Raw genomic sequence first — 17,821 nt, 5'->3', positions numbered from 1 at the left:
TAAACAAAAGCATAGCATGAAGAGTGCAACAATATTACACTCACTTTAAGCTACATTCCCTCCTTCAAAATAAACGTGAGACAGCTTTCTGGAAGTAATTATATTCCAATTTTTAAAGAATTTCAGTGGACATATTAGAACAGCATTTTACTTGTATTGTACTCCACCCCTTGCCTCAGGCAAACAGCTAGGGAAAGAAGCTCATCAATAGATCTGTTTGGAAAGTTATACAAAGTAACCAAACAGTTTCACAGCAAGGTTCATTTTACTAGGGCAGGAGGAAATAGTGCTCATGTGACAATAGCCTAAGGTTAATGTCACACGAGCATTTTGTTTAATCGCTGCACTTCCCTTCCATTATAACCTAGGTACTCTCACATGAGCGTTTTCTGGATCAAAAGAGACCACTTTTACGTTTTGTTAGCAGTTCAGATGAAAGGCACAGTGATAATATAAAGAAAATAGGGACTTTAGACAAAATAATTATACCATATAAGTGTACATCTTAGGTGGATGTGACAGTTACACATTAAACACAAATGAGTACTGTGTCTTACAGCCCTATCACTTTCTAAATTCATCTTTTTATTGTTTTGTTACATGCCAGCAGTAAGCTACCCATCTTCTCAGCAGGTGTAGTAGTCACTAGAATATACACTCCAAATAAATCCATTTTCATTCTCTAACGTAAGATGTGAAAATGCCACTGGTGAATTGTGTGTTGTACAACCTCAGTCTATCACATGATCTATGTCAGCTAGTTGGGGAAACAATGTCCATTTCCATGTGTGAGAGTTTTGAATACATTCCACAAGAATTTAAGAAAGTAATACCAAGTTATGGAGACATGTATATGAATTTATTAAGATTGTAAAACTAATGAATAACGTCTGATGAGTGAATACGACAATGTTACCATCAGTCATGAAATGTTAAAATTGTGTGAAATGTCCTATTCTATGAGACCCCAGAGGAACAAACACCAGTTTCTGACAATGAAGATGCAGGAGAAATTAACGAGTAATTTATTAACAGCGCTCAATCATTTTGTCTCAAACCAGGTATCTGCTTATATTATAGTATTTACTCCAACAGGATTGCTGCACACACCAGTTTTCAGCAACAAATTGGCTCAGTGGTTAAATGGGGCGAGTGCATGATATTAACATTATATTACGGTAAAATGCACTTCAACATTATTTCAGTGTCCAACATGTAAAAAAAAATTAATTTGCCCTGCTAGGACAGAGATCCCTTTCGTAGAAAGCCAAGGCAGGGGCCTTTCAGTGTTCGGACAGGGACAGACATTTCATCCAAGCATTGTTCACATTTTAATAGCGGTGTTTGAAATTCTCCTCAGTGTTACTACACTCTTTCCTGCTCAACAGAAATCCATTAATTTAAAAAAAAAGGTCAAGGAGGTATGAGAGATGGGTGGAGAGACGGCCATCTTCCGTTTGTCCGTATTAGCTGCCGTTCGCAGAGGATGGAGGGGGATAGAGGAAGGACAGCAGGTGTATCTAACCCACACAGCGCAGTGTGCAGATCTAACAGCAAGTTCCAATATTATATCCTCCAGGGGATTTGGAAGGCACTGGCTGGGAGGGGCGTACAGTGAGTTGCTTCAAAACTTCTTAGATGCTTCTGTGCCTGCGGAGAAGGAAGAAAGTTAGAGACCAGGGAAGTAGCGCTTAACAGTACTTTCTCCATTTCTTATTTCTGTTCCTGATACCTCATATGATGGTGCAATTTCTGTGTCAAGTGTATATCTGCCCCAAGAAGGTGCTGTGTAAGAGCTGCAGTGTGGACTGTAAGGAGTACAGATGTGAAAGAGCTACAGCAAGGACTGTAAGGAGTACAGATATGTAAGAGCTACAGCAAGGACTGTAAGGAGTACAGATGTGTAAGGGCTCAGGGTAAGAGCTACAGAGAGAACTAAGGAGTACACTGATGTGTAAGAGCTACAGCGAGGACTGTAAGGAGTACTAATGTGTAAGGGATCAGGGTAAGAGCTGCAGCAAGGACTACTGATATGCAAGGGCTCAGGGTAAGAGCTACAGAGAGAATGAAGGAGTATAGATGTGTAAGAGCTACAGCGTGGACTGTAAGGAGTACAGATGTGTAAGAGCTACAGCAAGGACTGTAAGGAGTACAGATGTGTAAGGGCTCAGGGTAAGAGTTACACAGAGAACTAAGGGATACTGATGTGTAAGGGCTCAGTAGAGAAGCTGCAGAGAGGACTGTAAGGAGTACTGATGTGTAAGGACCCAGGGTAAGAGCTACAGAGAGGACTGTAAGGAGTACCAATGTGTAAGGGCTCAGGGTGGATTATAGCAAGCTCTGCTAAATAGCAGTACAATACAGGGGCGAATTTTATTTTACGTGGGGCCCCCTTTTTGACAGCTAAGGCTGCCTGCGGCTGCACACTATGTGCAGGTCCGTTCGGCAGAGGGCCACCGGTACAATACAATAGCAGTACAGTAGTAATACAGTGGGCTGTGGTGATGACTGGTCACTATGGCAGAGACTGCAGATTAGAAGTCTGTACAGTGATTGAAGAACAGAGTAAATATATAGTTGACAGTAGTACAGGAATAGCACAGGCCCCAGGGCAAGGTGGAAATGTAATTACAGGTATAGAGAGAAGCTGCCGGGCAGGGCTCAGAGAAGCAGGATTGGGAAGGGGGGGGGGGGGGGGGGAAGGTGGGGGGACGACATTGAGTAACAGGAATGTACATGCAGCCGGTACAGGAGCAGCAGGGAGTATGATGTGACAGTGTAGGGACATTACAGTATATGTAATTGGGGACAGAACCAAACACAATAATCCATACGTACGAGATATAGAGCCAGCTGTTGCCTTCCTTCTACACTCATCTCCTCCCCTACACAGAAGAAAGTAGTTAAGACAACATATATATTATCCATGTACAATGTTACTGTCCTCCCTCCCTGCTCTGTCCTACAGCTGCCTATAACAGGAATTCCCTATTAAGCTGTCCACACATGATGAAATTATGGTTGAACAATTCAACCAATGATTTTATGGTTTGGGAGGGAGTTGAGAGCACAGACATATTGCAATATTATAAAGAGATATACTTTGATTGATTACTAATCAGATGTGTACCATGCAGCACCTGAGAACTACTATGTTGGTATATGCCTTAGTCTGTAGAAAGCATTTGGTGCATGGTGCAGGAGAACCACACCAGGCAGGAACAGTTACAGCGCTGGAAAATATACGTAATAACAGTGAATCAGCTACTGTAGTACCGCAAAACTGTCAGCAGTCATGTGACCCTCTGCTTGTTCATGTGACCCTCCGCTTGTTCAGGTGACCCTCCGCTTGTTCAGGTGACCCTCCGCTTGTTCAGGTGACCCTCCGCTTGTTCATGTGCATCATTGCAGGCAAGTTTATTACATTAAGTTTGTTTAACCACTTTTGAGAGGTAGATAGATATCTATGTGATTTATTCCCTACATTACAGAAATCAGTCTGTAGCTTCCATCCAAGCCCTTGGCATCACCAATTTCTCTTTTTCCAATGTTGCTCCTTATTGTCCCTTACAAATGCCAGTCTCTGACTATGCGCCACCTTAGTCACTTACGTCTTCATGGTACTATCACTCACCTACACTCCATGGAAAGTGCCCCGAATGCTCAGCCTTATACGAGTGTAAGACAGACAGACACCAGTCCTCTTCTACCCCATAGTGGCTTAGTACAGACGCTGCAGGAGGAGAAAGTAAAATGGTTCATTGAGGCTGTACAGGTGGACTACAAGTTCATCATTAAGAGATAACAGGCTCATGAGACTGCACAACAGAACTGACACATAATGGGCGGCCTCACCTTCTTGTTCTGGGGTGGCGGCCGAGAGCCACATTCTCACCGCCATCCTGCTCTCATCTGTCATTAAATTGGGGTAACTGAGGATACGGAGTGAAGGAGAAAGATGGTTTAGCTATGCCAGACAGACATGATAGCTGCTCAGATAATCAAACTCCAGGATTTATGAATGACACTTCCTTTTCTACCAGACTGGACTCTCCAGGCTCCTATGAGATCCCCAATGAAGCTTCCTACATAATATCCAAACTCTTTCAGCAGCACTGCCTGTAAATGTTCCATCTTGTTCCAGCCAACACATGAGGATCCTGGTTGTTTAGTTATGGTGACCGTTCTAGATACATGAAGCTCTTTTCCCTAAAACATACTCACCGATGCTGCAGCAGAATGATGAGCAGGTCATTCCCCCGGTTTGATGCAATGTCCTCTGGGTTCCTGTAAAGGATAGAGAACTTATGACGGCAGCCACGTTTCAATCACGTATAAATGACAGTCAAAGTAACGTCGACTTACGTCGTTGTGATGATTTCATCGTTTGTTCTCCTGATCAGCAATACGGGACCCTGATACCTTGGGGAGAAACAAGAGTGTGTTAGTCAAAGCATAAAACATGATATTCATTTGTATTCATCAGCTCATGCCAAATGCCTCTCCTTTCCACAGACTAGCAGAACAGTGGATGGTTGAGTGATGGACGACAGTAGAGACAACAGATGTAGTTGACCAACATGATAAATACATATTGTGTAAGGCCAAGTCTCAGTAGTGTTTGGGTTTAAGTTATTGAGAGGAAAAGTGGGTGTTCAGGTACAAATAACAGCTATCCGAGGTCTCCCTATCACTAGGTCCCTTTAGCAACATCAATGACCCCAATAGAGTATCCGATTAGATCTGGATAGATTACCTGCAGAGCTGCTCCGCATTGTTTAGGTTTAAATACTTCCGAACTGTTCTGGTTACCAGTCCTCCTACATGAAAGTAAGGGAATAATTAATACTAGAGAGAGAGAGAGACCACAATGCAAACACCACTTCTTGCATTGCATCAGGTCTACGTTCGACAATAGTTACTGTGATGTCCAATCTAGGTCCAATGAAGAGCAGAGGACCATATTAAGAGAAGAGCTACAAAAAGTTGTCCTACAGCACAGGAGTTAATGGCCACAGTGATAGGAAATGAATGAGAACAAGAGAAGATATTACATAACAAGACAGAAATAGGAAGTCACGTGTTTTATCAAAGGACCAATACATCAGGGAAACGGAGTCTGACAATTGGTTGCATCAGAACTCAAAAGAATCAGATACAAATAAGTAACAGAGGATTATTTTCTCACTCCAACTTTCAGGCATCACTTTCAGGGCCAGAGGAACTAGGTCATCAAAAGAGGCATCAAGTACAAGGGCGTGGAGGTCTGGATAGGACATGGAGGCCCACGTGGCTGCAAGATAGACATCAATAATGAATCTTCAGGTCTCTCACCACTGTGATTTACATCTCTGCACATTACAACTTCCATCCTTCTCTAACTTCCAACACCGACGCAGTCTCTCCCACAACGTCCTGGCGTTCTCAACCTTTAACATGATCCTCCCTCCCCGGACTATCCTGTCGTATGTCCTTGGAGCACCTCCCCTCCCCCCAGCTGGCTACACACCTGTGAATCCCCCGATAGACCAGGCATACACAACGATGTCTTCCAGCTTGAAGCCGAGCCGGTACAAAGCATACTGTATTACCACATCCATGGCGTTTGCCTCGTTTTGAGGAAAAGGAACACCCTGTAAAGAAAGGAAACTCCCTAAATACACAGAATACAAAGTCGGCTCACTAGTCACAGAAGGTATTATTGGATCAGTGAGTTATGGTAGATTATCATACTATTAACATTACTCATTGTAGAACTTGTACAGTGAAGCTCTTCTCACATGGTCCAGGATCGGATCAGAAATGAACTTACTGTGCTGCCTGCAAATCCAGGATGATTCCAGCCCAGGACAGAATAACCAGCTGTAACAGATAAATCCATTATATATAACTATAGCAGAAGATCAGATTCTTAACGAACCAATATATTAATTATATGAACAGTAAGGGCCGGATACATATCTGAACGCAACTTGTGATTTAAAAAGAAAAACAAAAAACAAAAAAAACAAACAAAACATCATACATAAGTGAGATTATCTTTCAATTATAATATCATCATTTTAAGACTTAACTGTTAATCAGGAAAATACAATCAACCACAGTGTTTAGTTCTGGTTATTTACACAATATAAATGATCATGCAATGAGTCACATCTTCTATGTAGTTTGTACACTTTGAGATTTCGTTGTCATTTTAGTGTTCTGAATGCACAGTTCCCCTTTAATTACTGGAGATTATTATGCCATAGTTACAGACAGAAAGACATGTTTACATGGAGAAGAAAAGAGCCATCTGACCTTCAAGTGGGGTGGACACACAGCCGACCTCATAGAACCCAGCGTTGCCCTCACAGCAGATTACCTGAGAGAGAGCGCGAGGGAGGAACAGGGTAAGAAGGAGCAGGATGAGGTTAGATACAAAACAGAAAGTACAACCGAACTGCTTCATCTGCCGGTGAGAACGGAACTGGAACCCATTGACAGCCGGCCATTCCGACTACCTTGTCTGTACATACACTACAAAACAAAGTGCCTGCAGGACCTATGTAGATAAATCACTAAACTGAGCACAATAAGCTTTTCTTTACTACAAACACATAAAGTGTATCCACTGGAGATCATTTACAAAGTGCTAAACATCCAATGTGTAGTGCAAACCCTGCTACAGACCAGCCATGTGCCTAGCAGAAATGCGATTAGATTGTCGCCAAGACACATGGGTTTATAAAGCAAGACAAAGGCAGTTGTGGAGTTCAGCGAGTGCCGGTGTAAAGTATGGAGTACAGCCACTGGTGTGTCGAGCTTTGCAGAGCAGTATAGAAATGAGAATATCATTGTCAGTTTGTCCCTTGCTGCGTGGACATCTAACCAGCCAGTTACACTCTCCGCAGAAGGACTTGGGGTAAATTTATCAAGCTCCGGGTATGAAAAAGTGGAGATGTTGCCTACAGCAACCAATCAGATTCTAGCCATCATTTATTTAGTACATTCTACAAAATGACAGCTAGAATATGATTGGTTGCTATAGGCAACATCTCTAATATTTCAAACCTGCAGCTTGATAAATTTACCCCGTGTACTTTACACTAACTCCAAGCCAACAGTCTTTGTGCCTTGTTCCATACATTTAATAGGACGTGTTTCGTGCCCCCAGGATTCCGATTATCAGAATAAAAAAAGTTTTACACAAAAAAACTGCTACATGTAAAAGTTCCTGTGATCCCGCATTCAGGATTAATTTCAGTTACATGAGGCTAACCTGACTAGGTGTGATTTGTATATGACCTCACTCAATGAGAGGGGGCAGTCATTCTGCGAGCTGAAGCAATATCTATGGGAATGCAGACCACCAATTTAGACTGGGGTTACCCAGATGTGAATGAAATAACGGTGATCAGAAGCTGCACTTACCAGCTTTGACCCCTTGTCATCACCGGAGCTCCTGCGGTCTACAAAGATGGTGTCTATTTCATTCCCATCACACGCCAACAGCTTGGCTCGTTTTCCGTTATTCTGGCAGAAGAAAGAACAGCGAGACGAGGGTTAGTACGGAGATAAGAGGGATGCGGCAGTGGTGTCACAGGTGTATGGGGAGGCAGAGAAGTGACAGAGAAGAGCATTAAGGGGAACATGAAACTGACGTGACAGTCTAACCTCTTCCACAAGCCGAGCCTGTCCCTGCAATAACATGGGCATAAGTGCCTTCTGTAAGAGATATACTGAGCCAGGATACAGCATCCGTCTCCCGAACGAGTGAGCGACAACATAACTGTCAAGGATAAGAAGATGTGTGAAAATTCTTGTAGAAAACGTGGCACTATCATATATTATAGGAAAACACAGGATAAGAGGAGATTAGACCACTCCAGACACAAAGTCCTGCATGTATGTATGTTATTTTTATGTGTGGCCACACAAAAGTATATACAAACATGAGAAACGAATGGGAAGTAATAGCAAGTTCAGACATTAGAATACAGTAAGGAAGAAGTCCCCGCTTTAAAGAACTATTTAGGTGGTTGGAGACACACAAACACAGGCAGATAGGTAGGGAACAGTGCCAACAACAGAGGAAGGCTCAAGGTGCTGTCATGACTCATCAGTCCTAGGGACGGAGGGTTACAGAATTTGTAACAAATGGAGTTCCAGAAGTAAGGTCCAATCGGAGAGGAAGGTATCATGATAAACAGTGTTGGAATGTGGAGGCCTAATTTGTAGGTGTGCTTTGCCTTCAACAGTTATGGATTTCATGATGGAATACTTTGTGGGACACAAGTGGGTTTACTGGGTGAAACAAAAGCATACAACAGGCAAAGCACAACGCAGCCTCTGACCAACAACAGCACTTGGGGAAATCAGACTACCATGTGATTTGTTCAATACTGTTCTGTATTATATTAAATAATAACTGATTATGATACATACACCCAGCTTTGGGCATTACCTAATGATCTGACATGGCAGCTTCTGCATCCGCTGTAATAAGCCGTCACCGGCTCCTCGTGTTCGTGGCTCTGGCTTCAGCAAAGGCACGCCTCCCGAGGGCCCGAGCGTCTCGTACTCTTTACTTTGGGGGAAGACAAAGAAATAATTGTTGACTGAACACTCTATATAGCAAAATGTCCAAAGCCTGGATGTATTTCTCCAATCATCCAAAGCTGAAATTTGCCGTGTGTATGGATAAAAGGTTAGAGGTGTCAGGGAAAATGAATGATGCATGAGTAGTATACACAGCTAGTGTTCCCACAGTGCACCACCCTCTACCACCATCAGTAGATCAATCCAGTGTCGCTTCTCTGGCGTGGAAGTGACCGCTGCAGGCACTGAAGCCGACAGTGCACTAGCAGGAGGCCTGGAGAGAGCCAGCATATTGTTTGTCACATGTCACGTGACTTGCTGTGTTCTCCAGGTTGTCAAAGGCTGTCATTCTTAAAGTGACAGCAGCTATAAATACCTGCCCGTTACATGAAGGTCGGTATCCCTGTGTGCCCGCACCAGCGACATGCTGTGCCCAAGAAGCAATGTTTAGGCACTATAGTACATTTCTCCAGCTCCGAGAATGACAGGTACCTGAACGATCTGCTGCTGAGCCAACACTACACAGGAACACAGCGGTCTTCTCAACTCCGGAGAGTGCAGGAGTTATTTTTAATATATCCCGAGAATGAGCCTCCGCGCATTTTACAGTATACCCCGTCACAATGCACTTACACAAGGACATCATGAAGCCACACAATGGATGCGTACCTGCTCATTTCATTCCACTGGAAATCTATTGGCCAACTGCGGAAGTCAAAGTTGTAATTGGAAAGCTTTTTCTGTGGATTAGAATAATACATTATAAAAAAGTAAGAGGCCATGGTGAGTCCTAACCACAATGATCAATGTTACCCCACCAGAGGTAATAATGGGGAACGATCATGACCACTAAAATGGTGATTTCATAGACCACCAACTGTTGTAAATGTAATTACAATCTTTAAAAGAATGGATACAACATGAAAAGTATTGTAGTCTCACTGGAGGAAACTGCTGACACATGGTATACACCCACCCACCCCCCCCGCACTGGCATACACCCGCCCCCACACTGACATACACCTGCCCTACCACCCCCACACTGGCATACACCCGCCCCCGCACTGACATACACCTGCCCCCCCACCCTGGCATACACCTGCCCCCCCACCCTGGCATACACCCGCCCCCCCACCCAAACACTGGCATACAGTAACTATGAAATACACCACACCATAACAGTAGAAAGATAACAATTAAATACGGTAGACCATGTTGGAGGGGGATCACTCCAGTATAATAAAGGGCTCAGGCACATGGAGGATTACAAGTGTTGCCCAGGTTTGACCCCACTGTAATCAATGTAAATATATACTTCTATGTCCCACTTGTGGTCATGTTACTGTCAGAAGTCAGATACATCTTCTCTTTTTTGCAAGTGAATAATGGCTCTGGTGATAAAGCTTCCTAATAATTATACCAGACACCGTAAGGGGCTTCTCACCATTATATCCCCATTGTTCATGTCTATAGAGCTTGTATCAGTTTTGATTTTGCCGCAACAAGACATCAGTGTGACCCGATAGTGAGTTCTGTTGCCTTTACCAAGTTTTAAAAAAAACAATAAGGGCAACAAACCGACCATGTGCCATTACCGTAATGATAATTATTCCAACCACCACACACAGTTATACACAGACGCAGTCGACGGCTTCTTACCTTGTTCTCTGGACTATTATCTATATTGGTTCTCCCTAAAATGCTTATAAACTGAATGTATTGAGGATTGCTCCATCTGCCCAACCCTAGATAGAGACAAAAAAATAAAATAATAATAATAATAATAAAAAATAGAATTTAAAAAGTTACAATGAAGTCACTGCTCATTCTGCGCACTCTTCTCAGTAGAACAGTATCGGGCCCGTGACGAGGAACACTTACTCAGCTAGTGGTTTCCTATTGGGAACTCTCCCCTATATTATAACGCTCATATGCAACTATTATGGCGGAAATAATTCTCCTTTTATTAATATGTTTCACTTTGTTTAAGGAAAATCTTTATGAACTATATTTTACATTTTTAAGTAATATTAAAATAAGAAATGAGTACACAACATAGAATGTATTAAAGAAAGCTATAGGATGTGATATTTAGGAAAAAAAAAAAAGAACTGGGATGCTTGATGTATTTGGGCTCCCATAACACGATCGTCATCAGATTTGTGTACAATGAGCGCCCATCACTTACTAGAACAAAACGATTTATCAATCATGAAAGGGTCTCACCTCTTAAACAAGCCACCCCTGCCAGCAGGAGCAGCAGCGTCATACCATACTGTCCAAGAGGTACCAGTCTGGTCATGTTCATATACCCTACAACAGAGAGAGAGGGATAGTCAGCATGGACATAAACGCTGCATAGGAAGTATAGGATTGTACAACACGTTGTCTCATGTAACTGGCATCACACACTGAGCTTTATAAAGACAGGGACAGAGATGCAGCCTTCAGGTAAAGTACACAGTACAGGCGAGTATGAACTGATGTAGCCGTTCAGATATTAACAGAGAAGAAAATGGTTAAATATAAATGACAGTTTCATCTCTGCTTTATAACAGGATGAGGTGGAAATAATGTTATTTACCAACAATAGGCAAAATGGGTAAATGTGCAGCTGTATTCCATAGCAACTAATTTGCTTGGAGCAATCAGGGGTACATTAGACATTAGTCATCATTGCAGAATCTGTAAGTCTTGTAGAACAACGCAGAAATCGACCACAACATTACAGACTAGATTGCATGCAAAATAACATATATTCCAAACATTACAACAAATTTGGGACTGTTTCCAGAGATCTATTTCAACCTGTACAGCCATTAACTACTCAGAAAACTCCACCCCAGACTGAAATGTTGTTGGGGGTTTTCTTTGATTGATTGCAGTTACACGAGAGAGCTAATGACCTGTTAAGATGCTTCATGTCAGATAAATTAAATTACAGTTCATTATGCTCTGGGATCCAATCTGCTAAGGGGGCAGGAGGAATGTTTAGCCTTTCGGGAAGATACAAACAGACAAATTAATCACCGTGACTGTACCATATAATCAAATTCTGAGCCAGACATGACATCTCATCACTCACCTCTTCCTGCCCCTCTAGAACTCATCACCTAACTAGGCTGTGAAGCATTTTTTATTTTATTTATTTATATAAACTTGCTTGTTTTCCCCAACAACAAAATAAAAACTCCTTCAGTGTGGCAAATTAACCAAATGTCAGATGGATGGCGGTTGCAGCCTGTGGCTTACCATACATATGCAAATGTGTGCAACGGAGATTTCTGCATCTTTATGTACAAGTAGAAATAGCGGCTCCTTTGCTGGCTATAGCAGTGAGCTGGGGGATATTTCTCTGTATTTGTTCCATTCAGGATAACCCCACCCTTTCAAGCACCTGCTATGAACCTATAAATTTATTGAGCAACTTCCACTTCTGTATCGCACCAATAATCCGCAAGAGTTTGTTAGAACCTCCATGATTACAGAATCAGTGTACATCATAGTGATTAATAGCCATATTGAACAATGCTTAAACTTCAGGTGAATAGATTGCACAGTATATCCCAGAGGAGAGATAATAGCACATGAACACATACCCTAAGAGGTGTAACACAGATATACATGAAAATATGTATGCCAAATGACTTGATACAGGAATAAATGGAATAGGACAGGACACATGCTATTTCCTGCATGGAGGGACAAAGATACAGCGATGCCAAGAATAAATACATTTGAGGATACATGAAGTTTTGTTTGCTTTGTCGATCTGATCAGTGAGCAACAAGGTGCATACACCTACTTAATCCTTTGTAAATTCATATTTTGTGCGTTATTTAGAGTTAAGAGCAAGTCCTGCTAAAAAGTGCATATTTCCACCTGGATAAACCAATATGACCTTAGTGGTTAGCACTTCTGCCTCACAGCACTGGGGTCATGAGTTAAATTCCCAACCATGGTCTTATCTGTGTGAAGTTTGTATGTTCTCCCCGTGTTTGCGTGGGTTTCCTCTGGGTGGTCCAGTTTCCTCCCACACTCCGAAAACTTACTGGTAGGTTAATTGGCTGCTATTAAATTGCCCTTAGTCTCTCTCGGTCTGTGTCGGTCTGTGTGTATGTTAGGGGATTTAGGTTGTAAGCTCAAATGGGGCAGGGACTGATGTGAGCGAGTTCTCTATACAGCGCTTTTATATAGTGGCACTATACAGTACAGTACATTTCTATAGTGGCACTATATAAATAGCTGCTGCTGATGATGATGAAGGGGTACAAATGATATATATTTTTTTTGCAGGCAGGGAAAACAATGTCTGTTTTTGCATGTAGCACACAAATTATAGTTACAATACAGGATATAATTTATTATATCCTCACCAAAATAAAAAAAAATCCCAATATTAATACAGATCTTTTATATGGGCCACGTTCAGTAATTGTGTCATAGCTATATATAGGTTGGTAACGGTCTTTTGAAATTATGATAATCCTAAATAAAAACCAACACCTAAAAATGACAAAAAGAAAGCCTATGACATTTTCATCCTCCAAGAAGTAAAATGGTTTGTGATGTATTCTTGTTATACTTTCTGCTGACAGCTGGTGGAAATAATGGATTACATTTGTTTCTAACCTATCTACTTGTGAGTTAGATGTTTCAGCTGACATGCATTGAGTGTGAAGGAGTCTGTGCTCCCACATCCCTGTCATTTACTTGGCCAATAGTCAAATTAACGTTAAAAAAAACTAAACAACAACAGTGTTAGAACAATGTTGCTGCACCCTGCAAGACAAAGCGATTGGATATCTCCAACTCTGAGAACCCTGCCTGGGGCTCTTCCTGTTACAAGCTGTAAAGCGTTGCAGCTTACAGAGGTGGATGTAGTCCTGTTCTCTTCAACAGACCTGTAGCTCCTAACTAGTCTCTACAATGTAATAATGGCTCCAAATGTAATGTAAATAAAAGCGCCAATGTACTATGTTCGCATTACAATTTCCGCCATGACAAGTACAGTAGCTGTAAAATAACTTTATTGTAATGTAACTACTCACTGAAACTTACCTTTTCTGTACAAATAAAAGACAGCCAGAGGGGAGGAGTAGTAGGAAATGGTCCACAGCACAGACACCTGGTAGAGGAAAAGTAAAAAAAAGTCTTAGCGACACTCGTTAAATGGTGCTCGTCCCCCTCGGAGAGCTGTCTTCATCTGCTGTTTCAATGGCATGGGGGAACTCCAGAAAAATAGAAGAAACCTGGACGGGGAACAGACATCAGCTAAGGGGGAGGAGGATGAGGCCCGGACGGGGGACAGACATCAGCTAAGGGGGGAGAGGACGAAGCCCGGACGGGGGACAGATATCAGCTAAGGGGGGAGGAGGACGAAGCCCGGACGGGGGGCAGACATCAGCTAAGAGGGAGGAGCACGAACCCCTAACGGGGAACAGACATCAGCTAAGGGGGGAGGAGGACGAAGCCCGGACGGGGGACAGATATCAGCTAAGGGGGAGGAGGACGAAGCCCGGACGGGGAACAGACATCAGCTAAGAGGGAGGAGCACGAACCCCTAACGGGGGACAGACATCAGCTAAGGGGGAGGAGGATGAGGCCCGGACGGGGGACAGACATCAGCTAAGGGGGGAGGAGGATGAGGCCCGGACGGGGGACAGACATCAGCTAAGGGGGGAGGAGGATGAGGCCCGGACGGGGGACAGACATCAGCTAAGGGGGGAGAGGACGAAGCCCGGACGGGGGACAGATATCAGCTAAGGGGGAGGAGGACGAAGCCCGGACGGGGAACAGACATCAGCTAAGGGGGGAGGAGGACGAACCCCGGACGGGGGGCAGACATCAGCTAAGAGGGAGGAGCACGAACCCCTAACGGGGAACAGACATCAGCTAAGGGGGGAGGAGGACGAAGCCCGGACGGGGGACAGATATCAGCTAAGGGGGGAGGAGCACGAACCCCGGACGGGGAACAGACATCAGCTAAGAGGGAGGAGCACGAACCCCTAACGGGGGACAGACATCAGCTAAGGGGGGAGGAGGACGAACCCCGGATGGGGGACAGACATCAGCTAAGGGGGGAGAGGACGAAGCCCGGACGGGGGACAGACATCAGCTAAGGGGGGAGAGGACGAACCCCGGACGGGGAACAGACATCAGCTAAGAGGGAGGAGGATGAGGCCCGGACGGGGGACAGACATCAGCTAAGGGGGGAAGAGGACGAAGCCCGGACGGGGGACAGACATCAGCTAAGGGAGGAGAGGACGAAGCCCGGACAGGGGACAGACATCAGCTAAGGGAGGAGAGGACGAAGCCCGGACGGGGGACAGACATCAGATAAGGGGAGAGAGGACGGAGCCCGGACAGGGGACAGACATCAGATAAGGGGGGAGGGGACGAAGACCGGACAGGGGACAGACATCAGATAAGGGGGGAGGGGACGAAGACCGGACAGGGGACTGATATCTGCTGATTAGGGGGCGTGTAATGAATATGACCCCTATATAGACAGCAGACTGATTTCAGTGCTTATCTTCTGTCAGAGCAAACTGAATTTGTATTTGGTAGTGATCCCAGTGAAGAAGGGCTGCACTCTTAAAGACGATGGGAGATAAATAATTGAATTGTGCCTAGATGTGCTTTATTGGCTCTAGAAAATGTAGAATACATCTGTGACTTACCCATGCCAATATGCTATCCGTGTGCTTCTCCAGTGCCTTTGGTTGATAAAATGATTCCTGGGGAATTAAAAAGAAAAAAAAAAAAGATTTAAGTCCAGATTCTAATCACGTTCTTCATGATATCTCAAATCTTATTATTACCATCTATATAGTGACAGCAGTGCTTTGCAATTGGAAACAGATGCAGTAATCAAACAAGATTGAGCATTGATACATGAGGTTATAATCCACATATTGCATATCAGCATAGCTTGGTTGCAAACTGCATAGTCATGATCCAATCACACAGTGATATTGTTTGGAGCATAGATAATGAATAATGTTATGGGAGATAATCAGGTAGAATGGAGTAGAGAGGTTAAGAAGCTGGTTCAGGAATTTGAGAAGCTTAATTAAAGAGGTGAGTTTTCAAGGAACAATAGAAGACACTGGAAGGCTAGGGGGAAAGTCTTGTATGATGGAATTCTCAGGTAACTGGGAATGGGGGCAGGTCATGTGTGTATAAGAGAGGAGACGATCTTGGAAAGAGCAGAGGGATATTTTGTGACAAGTGAAGAGATGTATATTGGTGCAGCCGAACTACGGTGAACGAACAAGAAAATTTCACCTAAACCTCATCCCCCTACCAGTAGATAGATCTCTCTCTGTGTTAGAACTTCCATTGTTTATTGAATGCTCAGCACCAGCGCACCCGAATGTTTGTCAGGACATAAGATGATTGGACGAGCCCAGTAAAGCTGACCAAATACTTTGTGACCCAAGCATGAGCACTTTGACCGGTCTGCGGCTACACCCTATAACACAGCAAACTGCGATGCACTGTGTGTTCTGACACTTCTATCATAGCCGGCATTAACTGTTTCACCAATTTGTGCTACAGTAGGGTTAAACAAGATGGGATAGCCTTCACTCCCCAATGAGCCTTGGGTACCCATGAACGTCTTACTGATTCACTGATTGTTCTTCCCAGGTACTGACCACTGCATACCGGGAACAGCCCACAAGACCTGACGTGTTAAAGATACTGACCCAGTCATCTAGTCATCATAATTTGGCCTTTGTCAAAGTTGCTCATATCCTTCAACTTGCCCAGGGCCGTATGCAGGACTATGCGACAGGGCCGTTCGCCCGGGGCACAACGCTGAATGGGGGGGCGCAATTTAGGCTCATTTGGTTAAAATTGAGTGCTAGGAGGGGAGCATTTATCTCTCACCCAAGGCGCTAGAATTCTAAGTTACGGCTCTGCACTTGCCCATTTTTTTTCCTGCTTCTAACAACTCAACTTCAAGAACTGACTGTTCAGTTGTTTCCCAATATAACTCCCGCCCACCCCCATTAACAGGTGCCATTGTAAAAGGATAACCAATGTTATTAATTTCAATTGTCAGTGGTTTTAATGTTGCAGCTGACCGGTGTATATTACTAAGATCTTACAGTAGACCAGTGTTCCCAAAACCCAGTTCTCAGCGACCTTAACAGTGCAGGTGTTCCAGGTCACCGGGGAAATAATTATACCATTACTGCAGCTTTCAAAATGTGTCAGTCAGTAACAAATACACCTGTGCTCCAGCAAAGGGATATAAAACACATGCAGTGTCAGGGGTCCTGAGGACTGGGTTTAGGACACATTGCAGTAGAAAGTATAGAAGCTGCAGAAATAGGTGTGGTGTGGATGTGTGTGTGTGTGTATATATATATATATATATATATATATATATATATATATATATATATATACACACACACACATACATATATACATATGTGTGTATGGGGCGATATATATAAGCAGATAGTGAGCATGGTAACATGTGTTAGGCAGCAGGCCCAGCTCACACACAATAGGACACACACACAGCACACACTGTATACAGGGCAATGCACCGCTCTCACCCAGGAGCCCTCGGACGATGTCTCGGACGACGTCTCGGGCGATCTCTGGGGCGATCCCTCCGCCCCAGCCTGTCCTCTCCCGATCGCGGCCCGCCCGTTCAGCCGGTACACCCGGTAGAGCCGCGGTCCCCGTATACAGAGATAGAGCAGGCCAGCCCCCCTGAGCCACCTCCGCAGGACGCCGTCTCCCCCCGCCGCCATGGTGCGCACAGGCCTGGCCGGGACCGTTAGGGGGTAAAGCTGAGAGAAGAAGCGGCGCTGTGACGGCCAGGCGGCTCAGCCAATCACAGGACAACAGCGGCAGATGGGCGGTACACTCGGTGACAGATGGGCGGGGCATGTTTTTTTTTATATTATGTCAAGGACTCGATGACTGGAGAGAGGAGCGGGGTTTATAGCTGGGGCGTGTATTCCCGGTGTTGCTTAGCAACAACGGAGCCTATCCAGAGTCTGATCCATAAGGAAGTGATCATCTGATTTGACAGAACAGGCCCAGTGGGCGGGGCGATGCAATCTCCGTTCTGTTTTAATACCTTAGCAACCGCCATAACACAAAGTCACGTGGTGGGAAGTCGGAGCACGGAGACGCCATGTTTGTTTTGTTTTATTGTTTGACATAATTGGAATATGATTCTATTCATTTACATAATGATTATAAGGATAAT

The 17,821-nt window shown here is 44.1% G+C and overlaps 1 protein-coding gene across 1 annotated transcript; it reads right to left on the bottom strand.

Moving 5' to 3' along the window:
• Window positions 1–1,002: 1,002 nt before the first annotated feature.
• On the bottom strand, window positions 1,003–17,452 carry ABHD16A (abhydrolase domain containing 16A, phospholipase). Its single transcript, XM_075186592.1, has 20 exons — window positions 17,157–17,452; window positions 15,264–15,320; window positions 13,642–13,708; window positions 10,807–10,893; window positions 10,240–10,325; window positions 9,250–9,320; window positions 8,447–8,569; window positions 7,657–7,771; window positions 7,414–7,515; window positions 6,301–6,364; window positions 5,813–5,862; window positions 5,510–5,633; window positions 5,189–5,293; window positions 4,757–4,820; window positions 4,366–4,422; window positions 4,225–4,287; window positions 3,856–3,932; window positions 3,635–3,733; window positions 2,839–2,885; window positions 1,003–1,650 (listed from the first exon to the last, which is right to left on the bottom strand). Exons 1-20 carry the CDS (start codon window positions 17,355–17,357, stop codon window positions 1,567–1,569), a joined length of 1,743 nt encoding a protein of 580 aa, XP_075042693.1. The 5' UTR covers window positions 17,358–17,452; the 3' UTR covers window positions 1,003–1,566.
• Between the last annotated feature and the right edge of the window lie 369 nt (window positions 17,453–17,821).

This window comes from Mixophyes fleayi, chromosome 9 (genome assembly GCF_038048845.1).
Source record: "Mixophyes fleayi isolate aMixFle1 chromosome 9, aMixFle1.hap1, whole genome shotgun sequence".
NCBI classification, from domain to species: domain Eukaryota; kingdom Metazoa; phylum Chordata; class Amphibia; order Anura; family Limnodynastidae; genus Mixophyes; species Mixophyes fleayi.
This window is presented reverse-complemented; position numbering and strand designations above follow the sequence as displayed.